The 20,284-nt window shown below is 41.9% G+C and overlaps 1 protein-coding gene across 1 annotated transcript in view; it reads right to left on the bottom strand.

The window, feature by feature from the left end:
- The window catches only part of LOC132778023 (deleted in malignant brain tumors 1 protein-like), a 45,697-nt gene that overhangs the window by 10,922 nt on the left and 14,491 nt on the right, over window positions 1-20,284 (bottom strand). The window contains exons 2-8 of the mRNA XM_060780622.2: window positions 17,494-17,841; window positions 13,231-13,536; window positions 11,405-11,719; window positions 10,385-10,690; window positions 7,122-7,436; window positions 4,734-5,039; window positions 2,584-2,898 (exon numbers count right to left, since the gene is read on the bottom strand). Of these exons, the coding sequence (XP_060636605.2) occupies window positions 2,584-2,898; window positions 4,734-5,039; window positions 7,122-7,436; window positions 10,385-10,690; window positions 11,405-11,719; window positions 13,231-13,536; window positions 17,494-17,841 (2,211 nt within the window). The remainder of the gene's footprint in view (window positions 1-2,583; window positions 2,899-4,733; window positions 5,040-7,121; window positions 7,437-10,384; window positions 10,691-11,404; window positions 11,720-13,230; window positions 13,537-17,493; window positions 17,842-20,284) is intronic.

The following is a 20,284-nucleotide window of genomic DNA, read 5'->3' as shown; positions in this document are numbered from 1 at the left end:
TACATAACGTTACTATGTATTGAACTGCTTTTTCTGTTGATTTGTTGTTAAACATGATGTTTTGATGCTTAATTTGTAAAATAATAATGTAATTTGCCATTTAATAGGCTTTTCCTCAATCCCGTCTTATTATTCAACATTTTCCCTTATCCAACGTTCTGCCAACCTGTTTATGTTGGATAAGCGAAATTCTACTATATTATTATTATTATTATTATTATTATTATTATTATTATTATTTATCTGGTCCTCTCAGCCACATAGACTACCAGAAATGTCAATAGGAGTGTTTACTTTTGGTTTCCAAACATTGATATTGTAAAGCAGTTCAGAGACAGAACTGCTTTACAAGCTGTTTAAAACTGTTTAAAACTGAGCTGTTTAAAAACTTCTAGAAGCTACCTTTCCTGGAAGCTTCTAGAAGAGACATTTCATCCAGCTGTGACCACCAAAAAAAAACAAACAGCTATGTTTTGTCAAGGGATGTCAAAACCGCTAAATATTTCATTGTTGTTTAAGGCTGGATCTGCAGGGCCATCTAATGCAGTCTGAATCTGCATTATATGTTCAGTATAGACCCATATAATGCATTTTGACTGGATTTAATTGCTTTGTATGAGTCTTCAGGGCCATATAATGCAGTCTGATCTGCATTAAATGGTCAGTGTAGATAGGGCCTCAGATAGCATCTCAAATATCTTCTGGCAGGCTTAGTCCTATCTGAAAACAAAGCTGTGGCTGGGCAAGTTATGGCTCAAATTATACCCAAGAACAGAATGATACTTAAAAATACTTTATATTTTTACTGATTATTTATTGAATTTTACTTATGTTAAATGATTTAATTGTTTTTATGTTATTGCAGGTATTGAATTGTGCCATTTGTAAACCACCCTGAGTCGCCCTCAGGCTGAGAATGGTGGTATATCATTATAGTAAATAAATAATAAATAAAGAGTCTAAAACAAAACCTTGAGGGTTTTTTTCCCATTGATCTCTCTAAATAAACAACATTTCCCAACATAAAAAAGCCAATTTGGGATTAATATTGTTGGAGATTGTAAATGTAAATAAACAGAAGCTTTACCACAGTTTCTGAACCAAAATATACCCCGCAGTATAATAAAGTGTCACTTGGGCTTATGTAACAAGCAACAGTATCTTTACTGTATTGTCGAAGGCTTTCATGGCTGGAATCACTGGGTTGTTGTAGGTTTTTTCGGGCTATATGGCCATGTTCTAGAGGCATTTCTCCTGACATTTCACCTGCATCTGTGGCAAGCATCCTCAGAGGTAGTGAGGTTTGTTGGAACTAGGAAAAAGGGTTTATATATCTGTGGGATGACCAGGGTGGTACAAAGGGCTCTTGTTTGCTGAAACTAGGTGTGAATGTTTCAACTGACCACCTTGATTAGCATTTGATTGCCTGGCAGTGCCTGGAGCAATCTTTTGTTGAGAGGTGATTAGATGTCCTTGTTTGTTTCCCTTTCCCCTTTTCCTAGTTCCAACAGACCTCACTACCTCTGAGGATGCTTGTCATAGATGCAGGCGAAACGTCAGAAGAAATGCCTCCAGAACATGGCCATATAGCCCGAAAAACCCTACAACGACCCAGTATCTTTACTTCCATTCAAAAGATCAAACAAGGCAACAATATATACAGCAGTCTCTCTAAATTCACACAGAGAACAGAAGAAATAAACAGTCCTTTTAAACAGTCTTTGAAATATGCTTCAAGCCTTAGAAATGATCAGGCTTCAGAGAGTTGGCAGCTATTTCCTTCCTGGCTGTTTCCAGTCAGCGTTCTCTTCACTCTCCAAGGTGTAAGTGGCAGCCAATCAGAATCTTGGCTCCTGGCATGCTCAGCCAATCTGCTGTTGACACATGTCTTTCCCGTCAACCCATTTACATCATAGTGTCTTTTCACAAATCCCCACAAATATGCCATACTGTAATTGTGAACTAAAACAACTAATTTGAATCTCATAATTTAAAACAGTGTAATTCCCTGCACTTGAAAATCTAAAAGAAAAGAATAACTTTGCCAATATACAAAAGAATGGGGTTTGGGAAAATGTAAAAAATGGTCACTCATCAAACAATCGTCTTGGTAGCTTCAATGCCTTCAAGTATTGTAGCACACATTTGTCTGCATTCCCAATGAAGAACACAAATGCACATCTTTTCCTTACAGAAAAAATGTGTCATGCCCACATGGTAGATGTCAGAGGATTTTGTTACCTTTAGCAAGGAGCTAACATCAACAAGGCAACATGGACTTAGGAAGAACCCTGATGAATCAGGGCAAGGATCCAACATTCTGTTTCCAACAATAATCAACCAGATGGACATGGGATGCCCACATGTGAAACATGGGGACAGTAGTTATCTTTTTTTTTTTTTTTTTTTTGGTCTTCTAGCAGTTGGTATTCAGTGGGCTTCAGAGGGAAAATGTAGACTAAAGCTTTAGTACTTTAAACCTATAGCTGAAAGAGACGATTCATTTGAAGACCAGGAATATCCTAGTAGATTATGGACAGCAGGACAGACCTTCTATTGGAGAGTGTTGCATCAAAAGATTACCTGAACATATAACACCAGCATCTTCTCCATGATTACAATCATTGCTTCCCCAAGGCTTGGCCGTGCAAGAAGAGAGAGATGTTTCTGTTCCTGTACATTCCACATCGTCCATCCAGATAGGATCAGCTCCACGTCCAAATCGAGCCCCACGGGGAGCGGAAAGGGCTGTTCCGCAACCAAGGTACCGGCACACAACCACGGCCTCATTTATGTCCCAGCTGTCATCGCACACAGTTCCATACTGGTGCAGGTGAAAGACCTCCACCCTACCAGAACACCGATGTGAGCCATTGACCAACCTCAACTCCACTGGGTCTGAAATGGTAAAAGAAAAATGTTAGAAATACTGAAAGTCTGCTTTTGAAATGGCAGGGAGAAGGTTTGAGGAAAAAAGACAAAAGAGAGTTCCTGAGGTCTGTAAAAGCACGGTTTATTCTCGGTCGGCGCCAACCAGATATGGACCCTGCTGGTGTTCCAGAAAACAAAATACTGAACAAAAGAATTGTCTTAGTTTATATACCCTTTAAAATAATATGCATGAATCATACAAGCCTCACAATGTGTGTCACAAAATTCCACTTTTACATTGATTTCAATAGCATATTTTAACTTCAACACCTTCAATCTTCCATTAAGCACCTTTATCTAAAAAGCTGCTCATTAGTGGACTATAGCACCGGCTACTGATAGCAACAAGAGCTTTCATCCATCTTGAGATAAGTCCTTCCTGAAGAAGCCTCTTGATAGCCAGGCTCATTAATCTTACGATAAGCCCTGCTTGGTACGAGTCCTGATATTTGCCAGATGCCTTTAGACATTCCTTTCCTGGACCCTGACCTCTTTCTGGCCTCTTTGTGGCATCTTAATTTGCAGCTTTTAAGAAGAGAATATTTTCCCAAGTGAAGGGAAGTTCGTGCATACATACACATCCTTTGTGATTTCATTTATATTTTCTAATTCCTACTTCTAATATGGTTACATCCAATATATTTTCCAATATGTGTATTATGTATTTTCAAGATACCTATGAGCATAGGTAAAAGACTACAAAAGGTACCAGGCATGTTTCAGCCTGTGTCTAAAATAGAAAATTGTCTAATCCTGGATGCCTTGGAAAGAAACTTGAGTCACAGTCAGGATCACATGGGGAAGATCAGCACCAAGTAAAAACTTCACATAAAATTTCACTTGACTGGCTGGTAAGTTTCACAGTAGGGGACTAATTATGTAAACTGCATGAAAACAGAATATGGTAGATGCATTCTACTTCCTGTTTGTTATATGGGCAGAGTCTTTCATTATATCGGATATCCGCAAATCCGCAAATCTCCCACGCAACAGTTCAGACGGGAACACATTACACCTTGCCTTGGAAAATAGGCAGCGGTATTTGGCCACATGGAAAGGCCCAACATAATGTATGGACAGGGCACTTGGGGAGCAAGATACATATGAACAAGAGTGCAGCTCACAAAAAGCAATATCCCATATACACTGTCCTATTTCCCAGGATTTGATCCCATATTATCTTTTTTATATGAGTCTACACTGCCAAAATATTTGGGATAAGCAAATAATCTGGGATCAGATCCTGGGATATAGGAAGTGTAGATCCAGCCAAGCTTTTTAGAATGCTTTTTTTCATGTCAGAAGCAACTTGAGAAACTGCAAGTTGCTTCTGGTGTGAGAGAATTGGCCATCTGCAAGGACGTTGCCCAGGGGACGCCTGGATGTTTTAATGTTTTACCATCCTTGTGGGAGGCTTCTTGTATGTTCCCACATGGGGAGCTGGAGCTGACAGAGGGAGCTCATCCATGCTTTTGGGGAGCTGGAGCTGACAGAGGGAGCTCATCTGTGCTTTCGCCGGATTCGGACCTCCAACCTGTCGGTCTTCCATCCTGCCGGCACAGGGGTTTAACCTGTTGTGCCACCAGGGGCTCTGGTGAATTTTAGAATGCTGAGAGGAGGACACACTTGAATTTCTCTCTTGAAAGATGTCTAATGTGTGCTAGAATGGAGTAGACTGTCTTAGAATGAGATCTAAAAGAAGGCCACTGGTGTTGAGCAGATAGAGCAGCAGATTCATGGGGAAAGGAAGGAGTCCTACAGATAACCTGGCTGCAAACTGTTACACAATAAGCATAGATTACCTGCACACTCAACACCAGCATCTTCTCCATGGTTGCAGTTGTTGTGTCCCCAGCTGCTTGCTGAGCAATCTCTAAGGGAAGTTTCTGTTCCTAAGCAGTTTACATCATCCAGCCAGATTGGCCCTGTCCCTTGTCCGTAGAATGCTTTTGTGTGAGCTTTCAAAGGGACGCCACAGCCCAGTTCCCTGCAGACAACTTCCGCCTGTTTAGAGCCCCAACGGTCATCACACACGGTCCCCCATTCCTGGTCATGGAATATTTCCACTCTCCCTGAACATCGAGTTGTGCCGTTTGTTAGCCGGAGTTCTAAAAGGAAGCCAAACATTGTTAGAAGACAGGCATATTGCCACAGTTCATGGACATTTAATTATTGAAAATCATAGAATCAGAGAGTTGGAAGAGATTTCATGGGCCATCCAGTCTAACCCCCTGCCAAGAAGCAGGAAAATTGCATTCAAAGCATCCCCGACAGATGGCCATCCAGCCTCTGTTTAAAAGCCTCCAAAGAAGGTTGGCCAATGTCTCATAAAAAGCTTGAATGAGCTTCCTGCCCCCCATAAAGGGGAAGGAGAAAGAAGCATTCCCTCTTCATCTATTCCACTGCCAAAGCAATCTGCTGGTGCTTGTAGGAAGAACCCTCTCCAAAAAGCAAAGAAATTATTAAACTTCAGCTATCATCAGGATGCAGTTGCTCATACTGGGCATTTAATACATAGATGAGCTAACAGTGTTGGGGTGTAGTCTTCTTCTATAACAGTTTGGAGGGGGAACTTCTGCTTGTCCACATACAATGGGGTCAAAATCATGTGGCATTTCAGAAGTTGTGGGCTTGCATCTAGAACAGTGTTTCTCAATCTGAGGGTTGGGACCCCTGTGGGGGTCACAAGGGGATGTCAGATGGATCACTCAAGATCATCAGAAAGTACTGTAGTTTCTGTTGATCATGGGTGTTCTGTGTGGGAAGTTTGGCCCGATTCTATCATTGGTGGGGTTCAGAATGCGCTTTAATTGTAGATGAACTATAAATCCCAGCAACTACAACTCCCAACTGTCAAGGTCTATCTTCCCCAAATTTTACCAGTGTTCGCATTTGGGCATGATGGGGAGATATTGGAAATATAGATATTTATTTATGCATATATTGTATGTATTTTACCATAACTGAAATGTACGAAAAATCAGGCTCTCTCTGTATTAGAAAACCAAGCTGACAGGACAAAGGGAAGCTGAAGTATCTGTGTCCAGGCACAGCAAATGGGGGAGGAGAAGGGGGCCTGTTATCTATACATTCCAGAGAGACCTGGTACGACTTAGCATAGGCCCCTGATGGTTGTGAGCTGCTTTAGAAAAAAATATAGAGAAATGCCTCTTGCATGTTGGAAGATCAAATTTGATATTTCTATGATGCTTAAAGTGACATAGTGATGATGTTATGTATGTAGAAGCATGTTTCTTTCTTTGCCTGTATTTGGAGAGGTATAAAAGGCAAAGTCAACACCTTTATCCTCACTCTGGTTTGCTTTTGGATGAAAGTCCACATCAAAGTCTCAGCTGATAATAAAGCCATACTTTTCTTTCTCCCGAAAGGATCCCTCTTGGTATTATCTCTCCTATCTGCTGCTACAGGCATATTGAGGATTTGTGCCAAGTTTGATCCAGATCCAGCATTGCTTGAGTCCACAGTGCTCTCTGGATGTAGGTAAACTACAACTCCATAACTCGAGGTCAATGCCCACTAAACCATTCCAGTATTTTCTGCTGGTCATAGGAGTTCTGTGTGCCAAGTTTGATTCAATTCCATCGTTGGTGGAATTCAGAATGCTCTTTGATTGTAGGTGAACTATAACTCCCAGCAACTACAACTCCCAAATGGCAAAATCAATCCACTCCCAACCCCACCAATATTCAAATTTGGGCATATCGGGTATTTGTCCGGTGAATGAAAATACATCCTGCATATCAGATATTTACATTATGATTCATAACAGTAGCAAAATTATTGTTATGAAGTAGCAATGAAAATAATTTTATGATTGGGGGTCACCACAACATGAGGAACTGTATTAAGGGGCCATGGCATTAAGAAAGTTGAGAACCACAGATCTAGAAAGTTCATAATTCCCACTGTTTAGGAACTGTAATTCAATTATTGCTAGAGCTCAAGGAGATAGACTTGACTCAATTGGATCTTGGTAGGTTAACGCCTTTGTTAGTCTTATTGTAACAATGGGTCTATTACGTGCCATCCTAGCTTATGCTTTCTTCCTCACTAAAAACATTTGCTGACTGGACGACATTCTGATATTGCTTGGCCACATGTATCCCGGTTCTCATCTGTGAACTGTTGGAAGGCATGCAGTATAGCACTGTTTAATGCCAAGACATTACCTGAACAAACAGCACCAGCATCTTCTCCATGGTTGCAATTATGGTCTCCCCAAGCTTTAAGGCGGCAGTCCCTGAGAGCAGCTTCTGTCCCTTTACATTTGACATCATCCAGCCAGATAGGATCAGCTCCTCTTCCAAAGAGGGCTCCTCTTGGGGCAGATTGGGCAACACCACAGCCAAGTTCCCTACACACAACCTGGGCACTAGTCAGATCCCAGCCATCATCACATACTGTCCCCCACTGCTGGTTGTGGAGCACCTCAACTCTCCCAGCACAGCGGCTTGTTCCGTTCACCAGTCTGACTTCATTTGGGTCTGAAAGAGATAAAGATATAGTTAGTTCTCCCAGGTTTTCATCCTCTTAGCTATGGGACTGGGACATTAGGGAAGTCCAGACATAATATTAAGCTTATTCAAGTGGTTAGTTGGCTATTGTGAAAACAATAGAGATGCAGACTTCTGGTTAGGAGCACCTGATGAACCAACCTGGACACAGCATTTTATTTGAGAACACAGAAATGCTGGACCACTCTCACAACCATCATGTCAGACTACACAGAGAAGCCATTGAAATACACAAGCATGTGGACAATTTCAACAGAAAGGAGGAAACCATGAAAATGAACAAAATCTGGCTACCAGTATTAAAAAACTCTAAAATTACAACAGCACAACACAGAGAGGAAACAAACAAGGACATCTAATCACCTCTCAACAAAAGTTTGCTCGAGGCACTGTCAGGCCATTATATGCTAATCAAGGTGGTCAGTTGAAACATTCACACCTAGCTCCAGCAGACAAGAGTCCTTTGTCTCACCCTGGTCATTCCACAGATATATAAACCCTTTTTCCTAGTTCCAACAGACCTCACTACCTCTGAGGATGCTTGCCATACATGCAGGCAAAATGTCAGGAGATAATGCCTCTAGACCATGGCCATATAGCCCGAAAAAACTAAAACAACCCAGTGATTCCAGCTAGGAAAGCCTTCGACAATACCATTTGAATCACTCTCAAAGGACATTGTGTGAGTCAATGCAACTGTTCACATGACTGTATATATGTTGATCTACATAGCAAAAAGTAAACACCTTATTATTTACTTCTTCTTCTTTTTTGTCGTGTCAGGAGCAACTGCTCCTGTTGTGAGAGAATTGGCCATCTGCAAGGACGTTGCCCAGGGGACGCCTGGATGATTTTTGATGTTTTATCATCCTTGTGGGAGGCTTCTCTCATGTCCCCGCATGAGGAGCTGGAGCTAATAGAGGGAGCTCATCCGCCTCTCCCCGGATTCGAACCTGCGACCTGTCGGTCTTCAGTCCTGATGGCACAGTGCTTTAACCCACTACGCCACTGGGGGCTCCTTTTTTTTATTTAGTGATTATTTACTGATCATCTGCTTGGCATATCTTTTCTCCAACAAGACAATGTGTGGATTGGTAAAAACATGAACTACACATTATTTTCACTCCAACTCACGACTCAAATCATCAGGAACAGATGGTCAAGGGGCAGGAATGTGGAGGCATCTCACACAATCATAAAACTGGAGAGACTACAAGCATCATCTAGTCCAACCCCCTGCCATCTAGGAAAATACAATCAAAGCACCCACAACAGATGGCCATTCAGCCTGTACTTAAGTAGAGGGGAATGGTGCTTCTTTTCAATTCTCCTGAGATGGACTAAGCTCTTGGCTTTCTCAGAGAAGGGGATAGTTCCTTTTTTGATAAGTTAAAATATAAAATCTCTTCTGTGGCCCCCGACTTTGGAACTCCTTACCTGAGGAGATCAGGAAAGCCCGTTCACTAGAAATGTTTAAAAAGAACCTCAAAACCTGGCTTTTCTGCTGTGCCTTTAGTGAGTAGGTGCACAGCATGATATTTTGCACCCCTCAACGTTTTCTGCTAATGGAGTTTGTGCCCTCCAAATAGGATGTCCAGCCTCACAACTCTGTGTTTTATGAGTTCGTTATAAACGTCCTGCTCCTATTTTATCTCATTATATTTTGTTAACTGTTTTTATCCTGAATATGTGGCCCGCCCATTGTCATCACTCCTGTGATTGTGCTTATTGGAATGCTTATTTTATTATTTTCTTTCTTTTTTCTTTTTAATGTCATTTTGATAATGTTATTGCTGTCTGTTGTATATGTAAGCCGCTCCGAGTCCCCATCGGGGAGATGGTGGCGGGGTAGAAATAAAGTGTATTATTATTATTATTATTATTATTGATATTAATATTACAATACTTATATTGAGTTTTGAATAAATCGTCCCATGTTTTTTGGGGGCGGGGGGGTTACTAAAATCTGACCCTCATATATGAGTATACAGAGTAGTAAGAAAAACAATAGTATTAGTATATCTTGTAGCTAAATTGTAACTTTCCACATGTTACCATGCTCAAAAGTAGCACTGACCTGCCTTAAAAGGTTTAAAGTGCATGGAAGATAAAAAAATAAGACCCAGGGTTTGGGAGATTGTTGTTAAGCCAATAGTGCAAATGCTTCATTACACCCTGATGGGAAACAATGGTTTAATTGAATGCTGGTGGTTTTTTATGGCTAATGGCTGCTTTCTACCTCTTGCTCATCTCACTTTTTTCTATCACTTTCATACTCATACGTGTGGAATGACAGTTCAGTGGGTTCTGTTACTAGCTGATAAAGTGGAGGGAGCCCCTGGCGGCGCATTGGGTTAAACCGCTGAGTTGCTGAACTTGCTGACCAAAAGGTCAGCGGTTCAAATACGGAGAGCGGGCAAGCTCCCGCTGTTAGACCTGGCTTCTTCCAACCTAGCAGTTTGAAAAAATGCAAATGTGAGTAGATCAATAGATACCGCTCTGTTGGGAAGGTAACAGCGTAGTCATGCTGGCCACATGACCTTGGAGGTGTCTATGGACAATGCCGGCTCTTTGGCTTAGAAATGGAGATGAGCACCATCCCCCAGAGTTGGACATGACTAGACTTAATGTCAAGGGGAAACCTTTACCTTTACTTTAGGGTGGAGCTTATGGAATGAAGCTAAGTTCCATTGCATGGCAGGGAGTCAATGCTACTCTAAAGACAAAGATTGTCTTGTTTGAAGTCTGCTATATTATTTCTGGCATTGAATGGAATCACTTCCTTTGGAAAAGTTGAACCATTCAACTCATCTAGATTCTGGGAAATATGCATTGAGGGTTGGGACACTCGCTGTAAGAAAATATTTGACCTTGATCCCGGGAATCTTTTCTAATGGCATCACATCACACCAAAATACCTGAGCACTCCACACTTGCTTCCCCACGATGGCTGCAGCTGTGCTGTCCCCAGGGCTTTTTTTGGCATTCGCTCAAAAAGGCTTCTTTTCCTGTGCAGTTCACTTGGTCTAACCATATGATATCAGATCCTTGTCCAAATCGTGATCCTCCAGTTGCCTTCGTAGCTGATCCACAGTCCAGTTCTCTGCACACCACCTGGGCATCATTTAAGTCCCAATCGTTGTCACAAATGGTGCCCCATTGCAGGTTGTGATATACCTCAACCCTTCCCGAACAGCGATTTAAGCCACCCACTAGACGCAATTCTGATGAGATAAAAAGAATTAAACATATTAGCAAAGCTAAAGGCGGTTCTCTGAGTATACCTTTGCCAACAACATTTTTGTGACTGAAAACGAAAAGTAATGTCAACAGACATATCAGATCTACTTAGGCCCCTTCAACACTGGCATTTAAAATCCAGATTATCTGCTTTGAACTGGATTATATGGTAGTGTAGACTCAGATAATCAAGTTCAAAGCAGATAATGTGGATTTTAGATGGTAATGTAGAAGAGGCCTTAGGCCACATCTGAAAGCCATGGGCCAAGATTTGCTTTACGAATCCAAACTATGTTGCAGAAATATAATTCAATGGTGTTAGTGAATTGCAAAGATGCGCATTTGGTTGTTGGTAAGAATGTTACAGTGCATCAGACACTTCTGGTGCACACTGGACACTTGTGATGAGCATTGAATGCCAACTGCTTTCCAACACTTCTTAGCCACTATCCAGATATGAACTGGGAGCAATAATGCCAAGTGTGAGTGTGTTTGCAAGTGTTTAGTTATAGTTGGTCCTACAGAACCCCCAAAATGTTTTGTTAATGCTTTGAAAAATGAATTAATTGCAAGTAATTTGTTTGTAGTGGGTTAAATCTAAGCACTGGGGTACATCAAAATCTTGATAGATTGGGCGAAACCTGAATGTGTGTATGTGGAAAGAAGAGATTAGAGAAGGGATGATAGTAGGATCTTACCTGCACAAGTAACTCCAGCATCTTCTGAATGAGTACAGTCATGTTGTCCCCATTCTTTTGCTGGACATTTGCTGATTGCTTTCTCGGTCCCTGTGCAATTAACGCCATCCAACCAGATCGGACCTGTTCCTTGGCCAAAACGAGAACCTCGTGGGGCTGAGAGAGCTGTTCCACAGCCTAAATACTGACAAACAACTTTGGCGTCCTCAAGATCCCAGTCGTCATCGCAAATAGTTCCCCAAAGTTTCTCATGAAGTATCTCTACTCTTCCAGAACATTTGCTGGGGCCGTTGGTTAATCTGATCTCAGGTGATTCTAAGTAGAATGAAAAGAGAGATAAAGCATGAACATTTTGGATGTCCCTGATGTGGTGTGACCATGTTTTGTTCAATTTTGAAACCTCTTGGGAACATATACAATGCAAGCGAATTGGCCCAAATCTGGATTGTGATACACTACTTCTTAACCATTACTGAAATTATTTTACACTTTATTATCCATATTTTTAAGGAAACTAGAAAAACCATTTTTGCTGCCGTCCCTCCTTCTGATCCCTGACAAGCCACATGAACACATTTTGGAAATGACACCACTTCTGGTTTTGACTTTAAATTGAATAGCTTGCGGGGTATTTGTAGAAGTTGTGAAAGGGGGCAATCCACTCAAAGTGTTATTTTTTCTGACTGAAAGGATGGCAGTTCGAATATGGAGAGCGGGGAGAGCTCCCACTGTTAGCCCTAGCTTCTGCCAACCTAGCAGTATGAAAACATGCAAATGTGAGTAAATTAATAGGTACGACTTCTCCAGGAAGGTAATGGCACTCCATGCAGTCATGCTGGCCACTTGGAGGTATCTATGGACAATGCCGGTTCTTCAGCTTAAAAATGGAGATGAGTACCACCCCCCAGAGTATGTTACAACTACACCATGTATGGGCAAACTGAGGCCCGGAAGCCAGATGTGGCCCCTTGGGTTCTTTTCTTAGAGACTCCTCTCTCTTACCATCTTATCCTTCCTTCCTTCTCTCTTTCCTTCCTTCTTCCCTACCTCTTTCTCCTTCCCTTCCACCCTTTCATCCTTCCTTCCTTCTCTCTTTCCTTCCTCCTTCCCTTTCATCCTTCCATCCTTCCTTTCCTTTTGTCTTTCCTTTTCTCTTTCTTTCCTTCCTCCTTCCCTCCATCCCTTCCCTCCCTCTTTCTCTTTCTATCCTTCCCTTCACCCTTTCATTGTTACTTCCCTCTCTCCCTTTCTCCTTCCTTCCCTCCCTCCCTCCTTTTTGTCTTTCCTTCATTCTCTCTTTCCTTTATCCTTCCCTTCCTTCCTTCCATCCTTCCCTTCCACCCTTCCATCCATCCTTCCTTCTCTCTCCTCGTCTTTCTCCATCCATCCTTGTTTTCCTCCCTTTCGTCCTTCCTTCCTTCTCCCTTTCTATCCTCCTTCCATCACTAGGCAGGCGGCCCTACTACAGGGAGGGCTAGCATGTGGTCCTCACGTTAGAACGTTTGCCCATGCCTGGACTAGACTTAATATCAGGGTAAATCTTTACCTTTACCCCTTTGGGGTATTTCTCAACTGGTTTGTAGAGATTTCTGATTTTTTTTAATAAAAATAAAAATAAAAATGGTGTATTCAGGGTTTTTCAGAATTTTCTGGATCCTCAGGGCCAAACTAAACATGCCCAATTTCCAAATGTATTTTTCGGCTTGGTGCTATTGCACTATGGTAAAATGAGCAGCTAAGCAGGTAATCCTCTGGGATTTATCATTTCACCAGTATTTTCCATTCCCATGGCATAGTTGTCCTATCAAAGTTCCACAGATGATTACCTGTACATTCCACACCCGCATCCTTGCTATGGTCACATCTGTGCTCCACCAAGGTTTTTGGTGGGCATTTTCTGAGGGTTTCCTCATCTCCTGTGCAGTTCACTTGATCCATCCAGACAGGACCAGATCCTTGGCCAAATTTCGCTGCAGTAGTTGCCGCCAAGGCAGCTCCACAACCAACTTCCTGGCACACAACATGGGCATCATTCAAGTCCCATCCGTTGTCGCACACAGTTCCCCATCTTTGGTTATGGAGTATCTCAATCCTGCCAGTACAAGGAGTTGAACCACCCATCAGCCGCACCTCTGTCAGAGAGAGAGAGAAAAAACATAATAAAGGAACATTTCCAATATAGTTAATACTAAAGCAACAGGGTTTCAGAGCATCCAGTGTTGGACTTGGGACAACATTTTTATGGCACATGAACTTAACCCAGTAGGAGCAAAATTCTCAGCTTCTACCTTTGTCAGCCACCCACCTAATTTCTTGTGAATATTCACAAACAAGGTACGTGAATGGAGTCCATGCCTTTTAATCTGTTCTCAGAATCCCAGAGGTTTTCTTCCCCTGGTCAGAGATGTTGGCTGTCGCTTATTTTAAACTAGCTTGGGTACCCAGCATTGCCTGGGTTATTTGAAAACATTTTTAAATTATTGTTTTACAAAATGCATAAGGTTGTGGGTGAACTACAACTCACATAATGCCAAGTTAACCCCCTGAAAATTCATTAGTTGTTAGAGTTTGGCATGATGGGCAAGTTTGCTGTAGATCAGTGGTTCCCAAGCTGTGGGCCTCCAGATGTTTTGTCTTTCAACTCCCAGGACTGATAAACTGGCTGGGATTTCTGGGAGTTGTAGGGTATTTTTATACCAATAGTCCAAAGGACAACAGAAGCTTTTGGCCAGCCTAAGCTTCACAGGAGAGAAGATTAAGACAACAGAAGCTTTTGGCCAGCCTAAGCTTCACAGGAGAGAAGATTAAGCTTCACAGGAGAGAACATTAAGACAGTTTGATCTGGCCACAGTGGTCCATGCTCTTGTTACATCCCAAATAGATTACTGCAACGCACTCTACGTGGGGTTGCCTTTGAAGACTGTTCGGAAATCAGTCCAGCGGGCAGCAGCCAGATTACTCACCGGAGTGTCATACAGGGAGCATACCACCCCTCTGTTATGTCAGCTCCATTGGCTGCCGATCCAGTTCCGAGCACAATTCAAAGTGCTGGTTTTGACCTACAAAACCCTATACGGTTCCGGCCTAGCGTATCAGTCCGAACGCATCTCCTTCTACGTCCCACCTTGGAGCTTAAGATCTTCTGGGGAGGCCCTGCTCTCAGCCCCACCTCTATCACAAGTGAGGTTGGTGGGAACGAGGAGCAGGGCCTTCTTGGTGGTGGCCCCTGAGCTGGCAAACGTTGAGCTCTAGATTGGCTTTATTGATTATGATGTATAATTGATTGTTTTAATTGTTTTAATTACTGTTTATATATGTTTATTTTTATCTTATTGTTGTGATGGCATCGAATTGTGCCTTTTGTAAGCCGCCCTGAGTCCCCCCTCGAGGGTTGAGAAGGGCGGGGTAGAAGTGCGAGAAATAATAATTTGTAAGCAACAACATATAATCCATTGCTTTCCAGAAAAATGACTGCAACCAGAAAAATCTCCTTTTGTAATGTATTGTTTTAAGTTACCGTATGATAGTCCTGGGTGGAGTTAACCCTTTGTTCATCTTGTTTCAGTAACCTCATTTGGTTATCTTTTCACCTTGCCTCAAAGTGCCTCTGTCTGCTAAGGGTTTTAATCTTAAGAGAAGGTACCAGCCTCAGAGTAAAGCCAGATAATATTGTTTTCTCAAAGGCTCAGGCATGCCATCACACCTCCCAAGCATTGCCATTTCTCCCCCAAAATCCTGTTTCATGGGTCTGGCATGGTCGTTATTTTTAGTTAATAATTGGAAATATCGAAATTCCAAGATATCGCCACTTTGTTTTTCCCATCATTTCCCCGTCAAAGCAATCCAATCAGATTTTAAACACTACCTACTATCTTGCTTCCATTGCTGTTCTGATTTCATGCCTTCTATCCTTTTTAAAAGATGTTTTTGTGCCTTTTGAATTAAGTATTTTTATGTGTTGGTAACAAACCAGGTGGAGCTGTCCCTTTTGTGAATCGGTGTGTGCTTCTTTATAGCGTGTCTATCTTTTGGGTTAGCTGAATTTGTGTTTATGTGCTCTAAGCCAATCTTTTTTACTTGCTCGGAGAAGTGTAATGTGAATTAACAGTAGTTTTCAACTGTTAACTATGGTCACATTTCTGTTAACTATTACTGTTCACTTATATTTTTATCTGTTTGTTTGTTTATTGCCTGGCTCTAACAAATAAGACCCATGAATTAAAACAAAGAACATGGTTCTGCTTGTTGCCATTCCTGCTCAGATCCTACCCACAGCAGAGTATTTAATTATCTTTTTAATTATTCGTTTTTTATTCAATACTCTACTGTGGGTAGGATCTGAGCAGGAATGGCAACAAGCAGAACCTACTAAGCACTGGATGAGATAGATTTTATTTCAAGTATCAGTATTATTCGAACTTTAGAGTCACTCAGACAATGACAAAATGTGCATGAGCAAAACTATTCTTATGGATTACTAGCTGTACCCGCTACGCTTTGCTGTGGCCAACCTTCTCTCCTTCTCTCCTTCTTTCCCTCCTTCCTTCACTCCGTCTTTCTTTCCTTTCCGTCTTTCCTTCTCTTCTTCCTTCCTTCTCTATCTCTTTCCTTCCTTCCCCCTTTTTCTTTCTCTTCTGTTGTCTCTCTTTTCTTCCTTCTCTCTTTCCTTCTTTCTTCCCCTCCCTCTTTCTCTACATCTTCCCCTTCCTTCCTTCGTTCCCTCTTTCCTTCCTTCTTTCCCTTCTTTCTTTGCTTCTCTCCTTCCTTCCTTCTCTAACTTTCCTTCTTTCCCCCTTTTTCTTTCCTTCCTTCTTTCCCTCCTTTCTTCCTTCTCTACCTCTTTCCTTCGTTCCTTTTCTCTTTGCTTCCATGCTTCCTTCTCCCTTTCTTTCTTTCTTTCTTTCTTTCCCTCCCTCCCTCTTTCTTTCTTTCTTTCTTACTTTCTTTCTTTCCTTCCTTCCTTCTTTCTTTCTTTTCTCCCCTTCCTTCCCTCTTTCTTCCCCTTTTTTCTGTATTGTCATTTAGCTTTTTGTCATTTAGCTTTTTGGGGCTTTTTAAGTCCCTTCTGCTGTATTTTTCAGTGTTTTTTATGAGTGAAGGACATACATTGGGTTGTTAGGTGTCTTTGGCCAAATTTGGTGTCAATTCCCCCAGTGGTTTTTGAATTCTGTGAATAGCACAAATGAACATTACATTTTTATTTATATAGATTGAGTATATACATGGTAATTGTTACCTGAGGTCTATGGAACCGGATGAGAATATTGTTGAAGCATACAAGGAATCAGTGTGTGTGTGTCAACTGTAAAATAAGATGCATGAAGCTGATTGGTTAGGCAATGTCAGGGGAGATTGCTGGGCCTGGGACTTTTGGATACTGTTACATTTTTGTTCAGGCTTGAGCTATGCAAGTGCTCAAAGAGATGAAGAGAGAAGCAGAGAGAGAGAGAGAGAGTTTGGAGTGTGTTCTCACACATCATGAGCTGCTGAAGGAATTTATCCACATGGACAAAGAAAGATAATTTTAAATCTCTCATAAAAAGGACATTATATGAATTGGTGCAACTGATCACATTGTACATATGTTGTTCTGGATTTACAAAGAGTAAATTACTTGTTCTTTATTGTTCACCTGCGTGGCATATTTTTTTTCTCTGGCAAGGTAGTATGTGGGCTGATCCAATGTAAACTACACGTGGCTTGTTTTACCTTAATGAACAAATATGAATATATGTTCATTGTTTAAAAGGATGTTCTCAGGGTCTAGATTTGTATGCAACCGTAATGTCTGCTTCTTGGCCCTGGGCAAATAATATTGCAATTGCAGCATTTCTCGCACAGCACAAATTATAGACCTCACTAAATAATACAGGCCATGAAGAGCTGTCAGCTATTGTCAAGATGGAGTTTATAAGGCACACTACTATAGAGCAGCATGCAGCTGAAATTTTTAGATTTTCTTTTATGCCAACATTAAAGCATCAATACTTTAAAACAATATAAAATCATTCAATATCTTGACAAGAATGACTTAAAATGCAATACATAGACTTTTGACTTACTGTTAACTCCTACTGCAGCTCACCTACCTGAGCAGACAACACCAGCATCTTCTCCGTGGTGGCAGTCATTTTCTCCCCAAGACCTTGCTGGGCATTGACTGAGGGCTGATTCAGTCCCTGTGCACCGGACTTCATCCAGCCAAATGCGGCCATCGCCTCTTCCAAAATGTGCAGTACGTGTTGCAGCTACTGCGGTTGCACAACCCAGCTGTCGGCAGACGACTCGGGCTTCCTCCATACCCCAGCTGTCATCACAGACTGTGCCCCACACCCCGTTATGGAGCACCTCAACCCTCCCACTGCATCGACTTGAACCATTCACAAGCCGGATTTCAGGCTGCTCTGCCTCTGGAGTCCCGGTGCTCCAAGCTATACCTAGGGAAATGAATTGTAGAGAGAATGTCAGGAATTAGGAGGAACAGAAACTTTCCTGTGTTTAAAAGAGCAACAGAACCCAAAAGGCAAATAGGGCAAAAGGAAATAAGTACTGTATTGCTACATCAAAACCAGTCACATCCAGTCCAGCATTCTTTGTCCAACAACAGTGAGCACCAGCTTCTCCGGATAATCACAAGCATGGCATGATATTGGTGGCCATCCACTTTCCAAGTTTCCCCAGCCTGGTACCATAAAGATGATGCAGAATCATAGAGTTGAAAGAGACCTCATGGGCCATCTAGTCCAACCCCCTGCCAAGAAGCAGGAAAATCGCATTCAAAGCACCCCTGACAGATAGCCATCCAGCCTCTGTTTAAAAGCTTCCAAAGAAAGAACCTCCACCACACTCCAGGGTGGAGAGTTCGACTGTTGAACGGCTCTCACAGTCAGGAAGTTCTTCCTAATGTTCAGATGGAATCTCCTTTCTTGTAGTTTGAAGCCATTGTTCCGTGTCCTAGTCTCCAGGGCCACAGAAAACAAGCTTGCTCCCTATGACTTCCTCTCACATACTTATACATGGCTATCATGTCTCCTCTCAGCCTTCTCTTCTGCAGGCTAAACATGCCCAGCTCTCCAAGTTCGCTCCTCATAGGGCTTGTTCTCCAGAACCTTGATCATTTTAGTCACCCTCCTTTAGACATATTCCAGCTTGTCAATAACTCTCTTCAATTGTGGTGCCCAGAACTGGACACAGTATTCCAGGTGTGCTACACTGCTGTTGCCATCATTCCCAGCCAATGAACATCATAGCCCAAGGATATCCAGAGGGCACCGTATTGGAGAAGGCTGCTATCTTCTTCATTCTACTATCACTTTGTGTCACTTCCTGGGTTTCTATTCAGATTTTTCCCCACCTGCCCCTTTGTATATGTACAAATATGCAAGCATGTCCACATCAAAATACCATGTATAAATGTATATCCATTACTTAGCTTTATGGATGCTCTACTTCTTTCCTCTCATCTTCTCTGAGTTTATATTGTCCCTTCTTTGTTTCCACTTGATCTCCCTCCCCACACAAGCTGCTTCATTCCCACCCAAAACAACTAATTGTGCTATTTATCCAAGTCTACGCTGGCTGATAAATCTGGGTTCAGTCCAGGTCAGAAATGCTCCAGACTGACCTTAGAGGCAGCCACACAGAGCCTTCTGAACCCACTGTGGCAGTAGGTTAGAGTCCACATTGGTCGGACAGGGTAAGATTGTGTCGGACACACTGAACCATCACTCCAATGTCCATGTCACCCTTACTGCTCCAAGCCAACCTCACAGCTCCATGTGAGGTCCTGTAAAGGTGGGATCCAATCTCCCTGCCTTCTTCCTGGTCATGTGGGCACCTTTGTTGATGCCAGGATGAGGTGTCCGCAGTGGGCAGGAGCTGACAATAGTGACAAGATATATAGATATAGATCTACAGATATATTGATATATATGATGTTTTTCTTCTGCATGTCTATTATGAAATTATCTCATATAATGGGAAATCAATTTCCCAGACTCCCATTCTGTATCTTTGCATTTCATTTTTTCTGCCTAAGTGGAGTATCTTGCATTTGTCCCTGTTGAACTTCATTTTGCTACCTTTGGCCCATCTCCCTAGTCTGTTCTGAATTCTTCTCCTGTCTTCTGGGGTATTGGCTACCCCTCCGAGTTTGGTATTGTCTGCAAACTTGATGTGTGTAACTTGGGAAGTAACTGTATTAGATTACATTTCTCCTTGTCTATAGGCAACATTTTCAAATCAGCTTGCATGCCTGGGTTGCCATTGGGGGGCACGTTGACAAATCATGCACATACTGTTTTTGTTGTGCAAATATATCTTGCACAATGCCATTATTAGGAAATGTTGAATTTTCAAAGAATTTGCTCTTCCTTTTTCTCTCTTTGAAATATCTGAAAGAATGAGTGGAACTGCCAAATAATGATAATCTTTTTGCAATCTCATCCCTTCGCTTTTGCCTGAGCCCAATAGAAAGGGAAAGATTCTATGCCCTGGAAATTTACAAGGTCTTTGGCATTCTCTGCAAAAAGAGAGCTGATGCCTCACCAAATTACAGCTCTCAAGACTCCATGGTATTGGGCCATGGCAGTTCAAGTTGTGTAAAATTGCATTCATCCTACAATATAGATGTACCCTAAGTTTGAAGCTTCTTTGAAAAAGAAGTTACTATGGGTTTCTCAAAAACAAGTCATGCCAAACTAATCTTGCCTCTTTTTTCTATAGAGTTACAAGCTTGGTAGATGCAGGGAATGCTGTGGATGTAGAATATCTTGATTTCGGTAAGGCCTTCAACAAGGTTTCCCCGTGACCTTCTTGTAAACAAACTAGTCAAATGTGAGCTAGGCAATGCTACTATTAGGTGGATCTGTAATCGGTTAA

Source organism: Anolis sagrei, chromosome 6, assembly GCF_037176765.1.
Source record: "Anolis sagrei isolate rAnoSag1 chromosome 6, rAnoSag1.mat, whole genome shotgun sequence".
Lineage (NCBI taxonomy): Eukaryota > Metazoa > Chordata > Lepidosauria > Squamata > Dactyloidae > Anolis > Anolis sagrei.
This window is presented reverse-complemented; position numbering and strand designations above follow the sequence as displayed.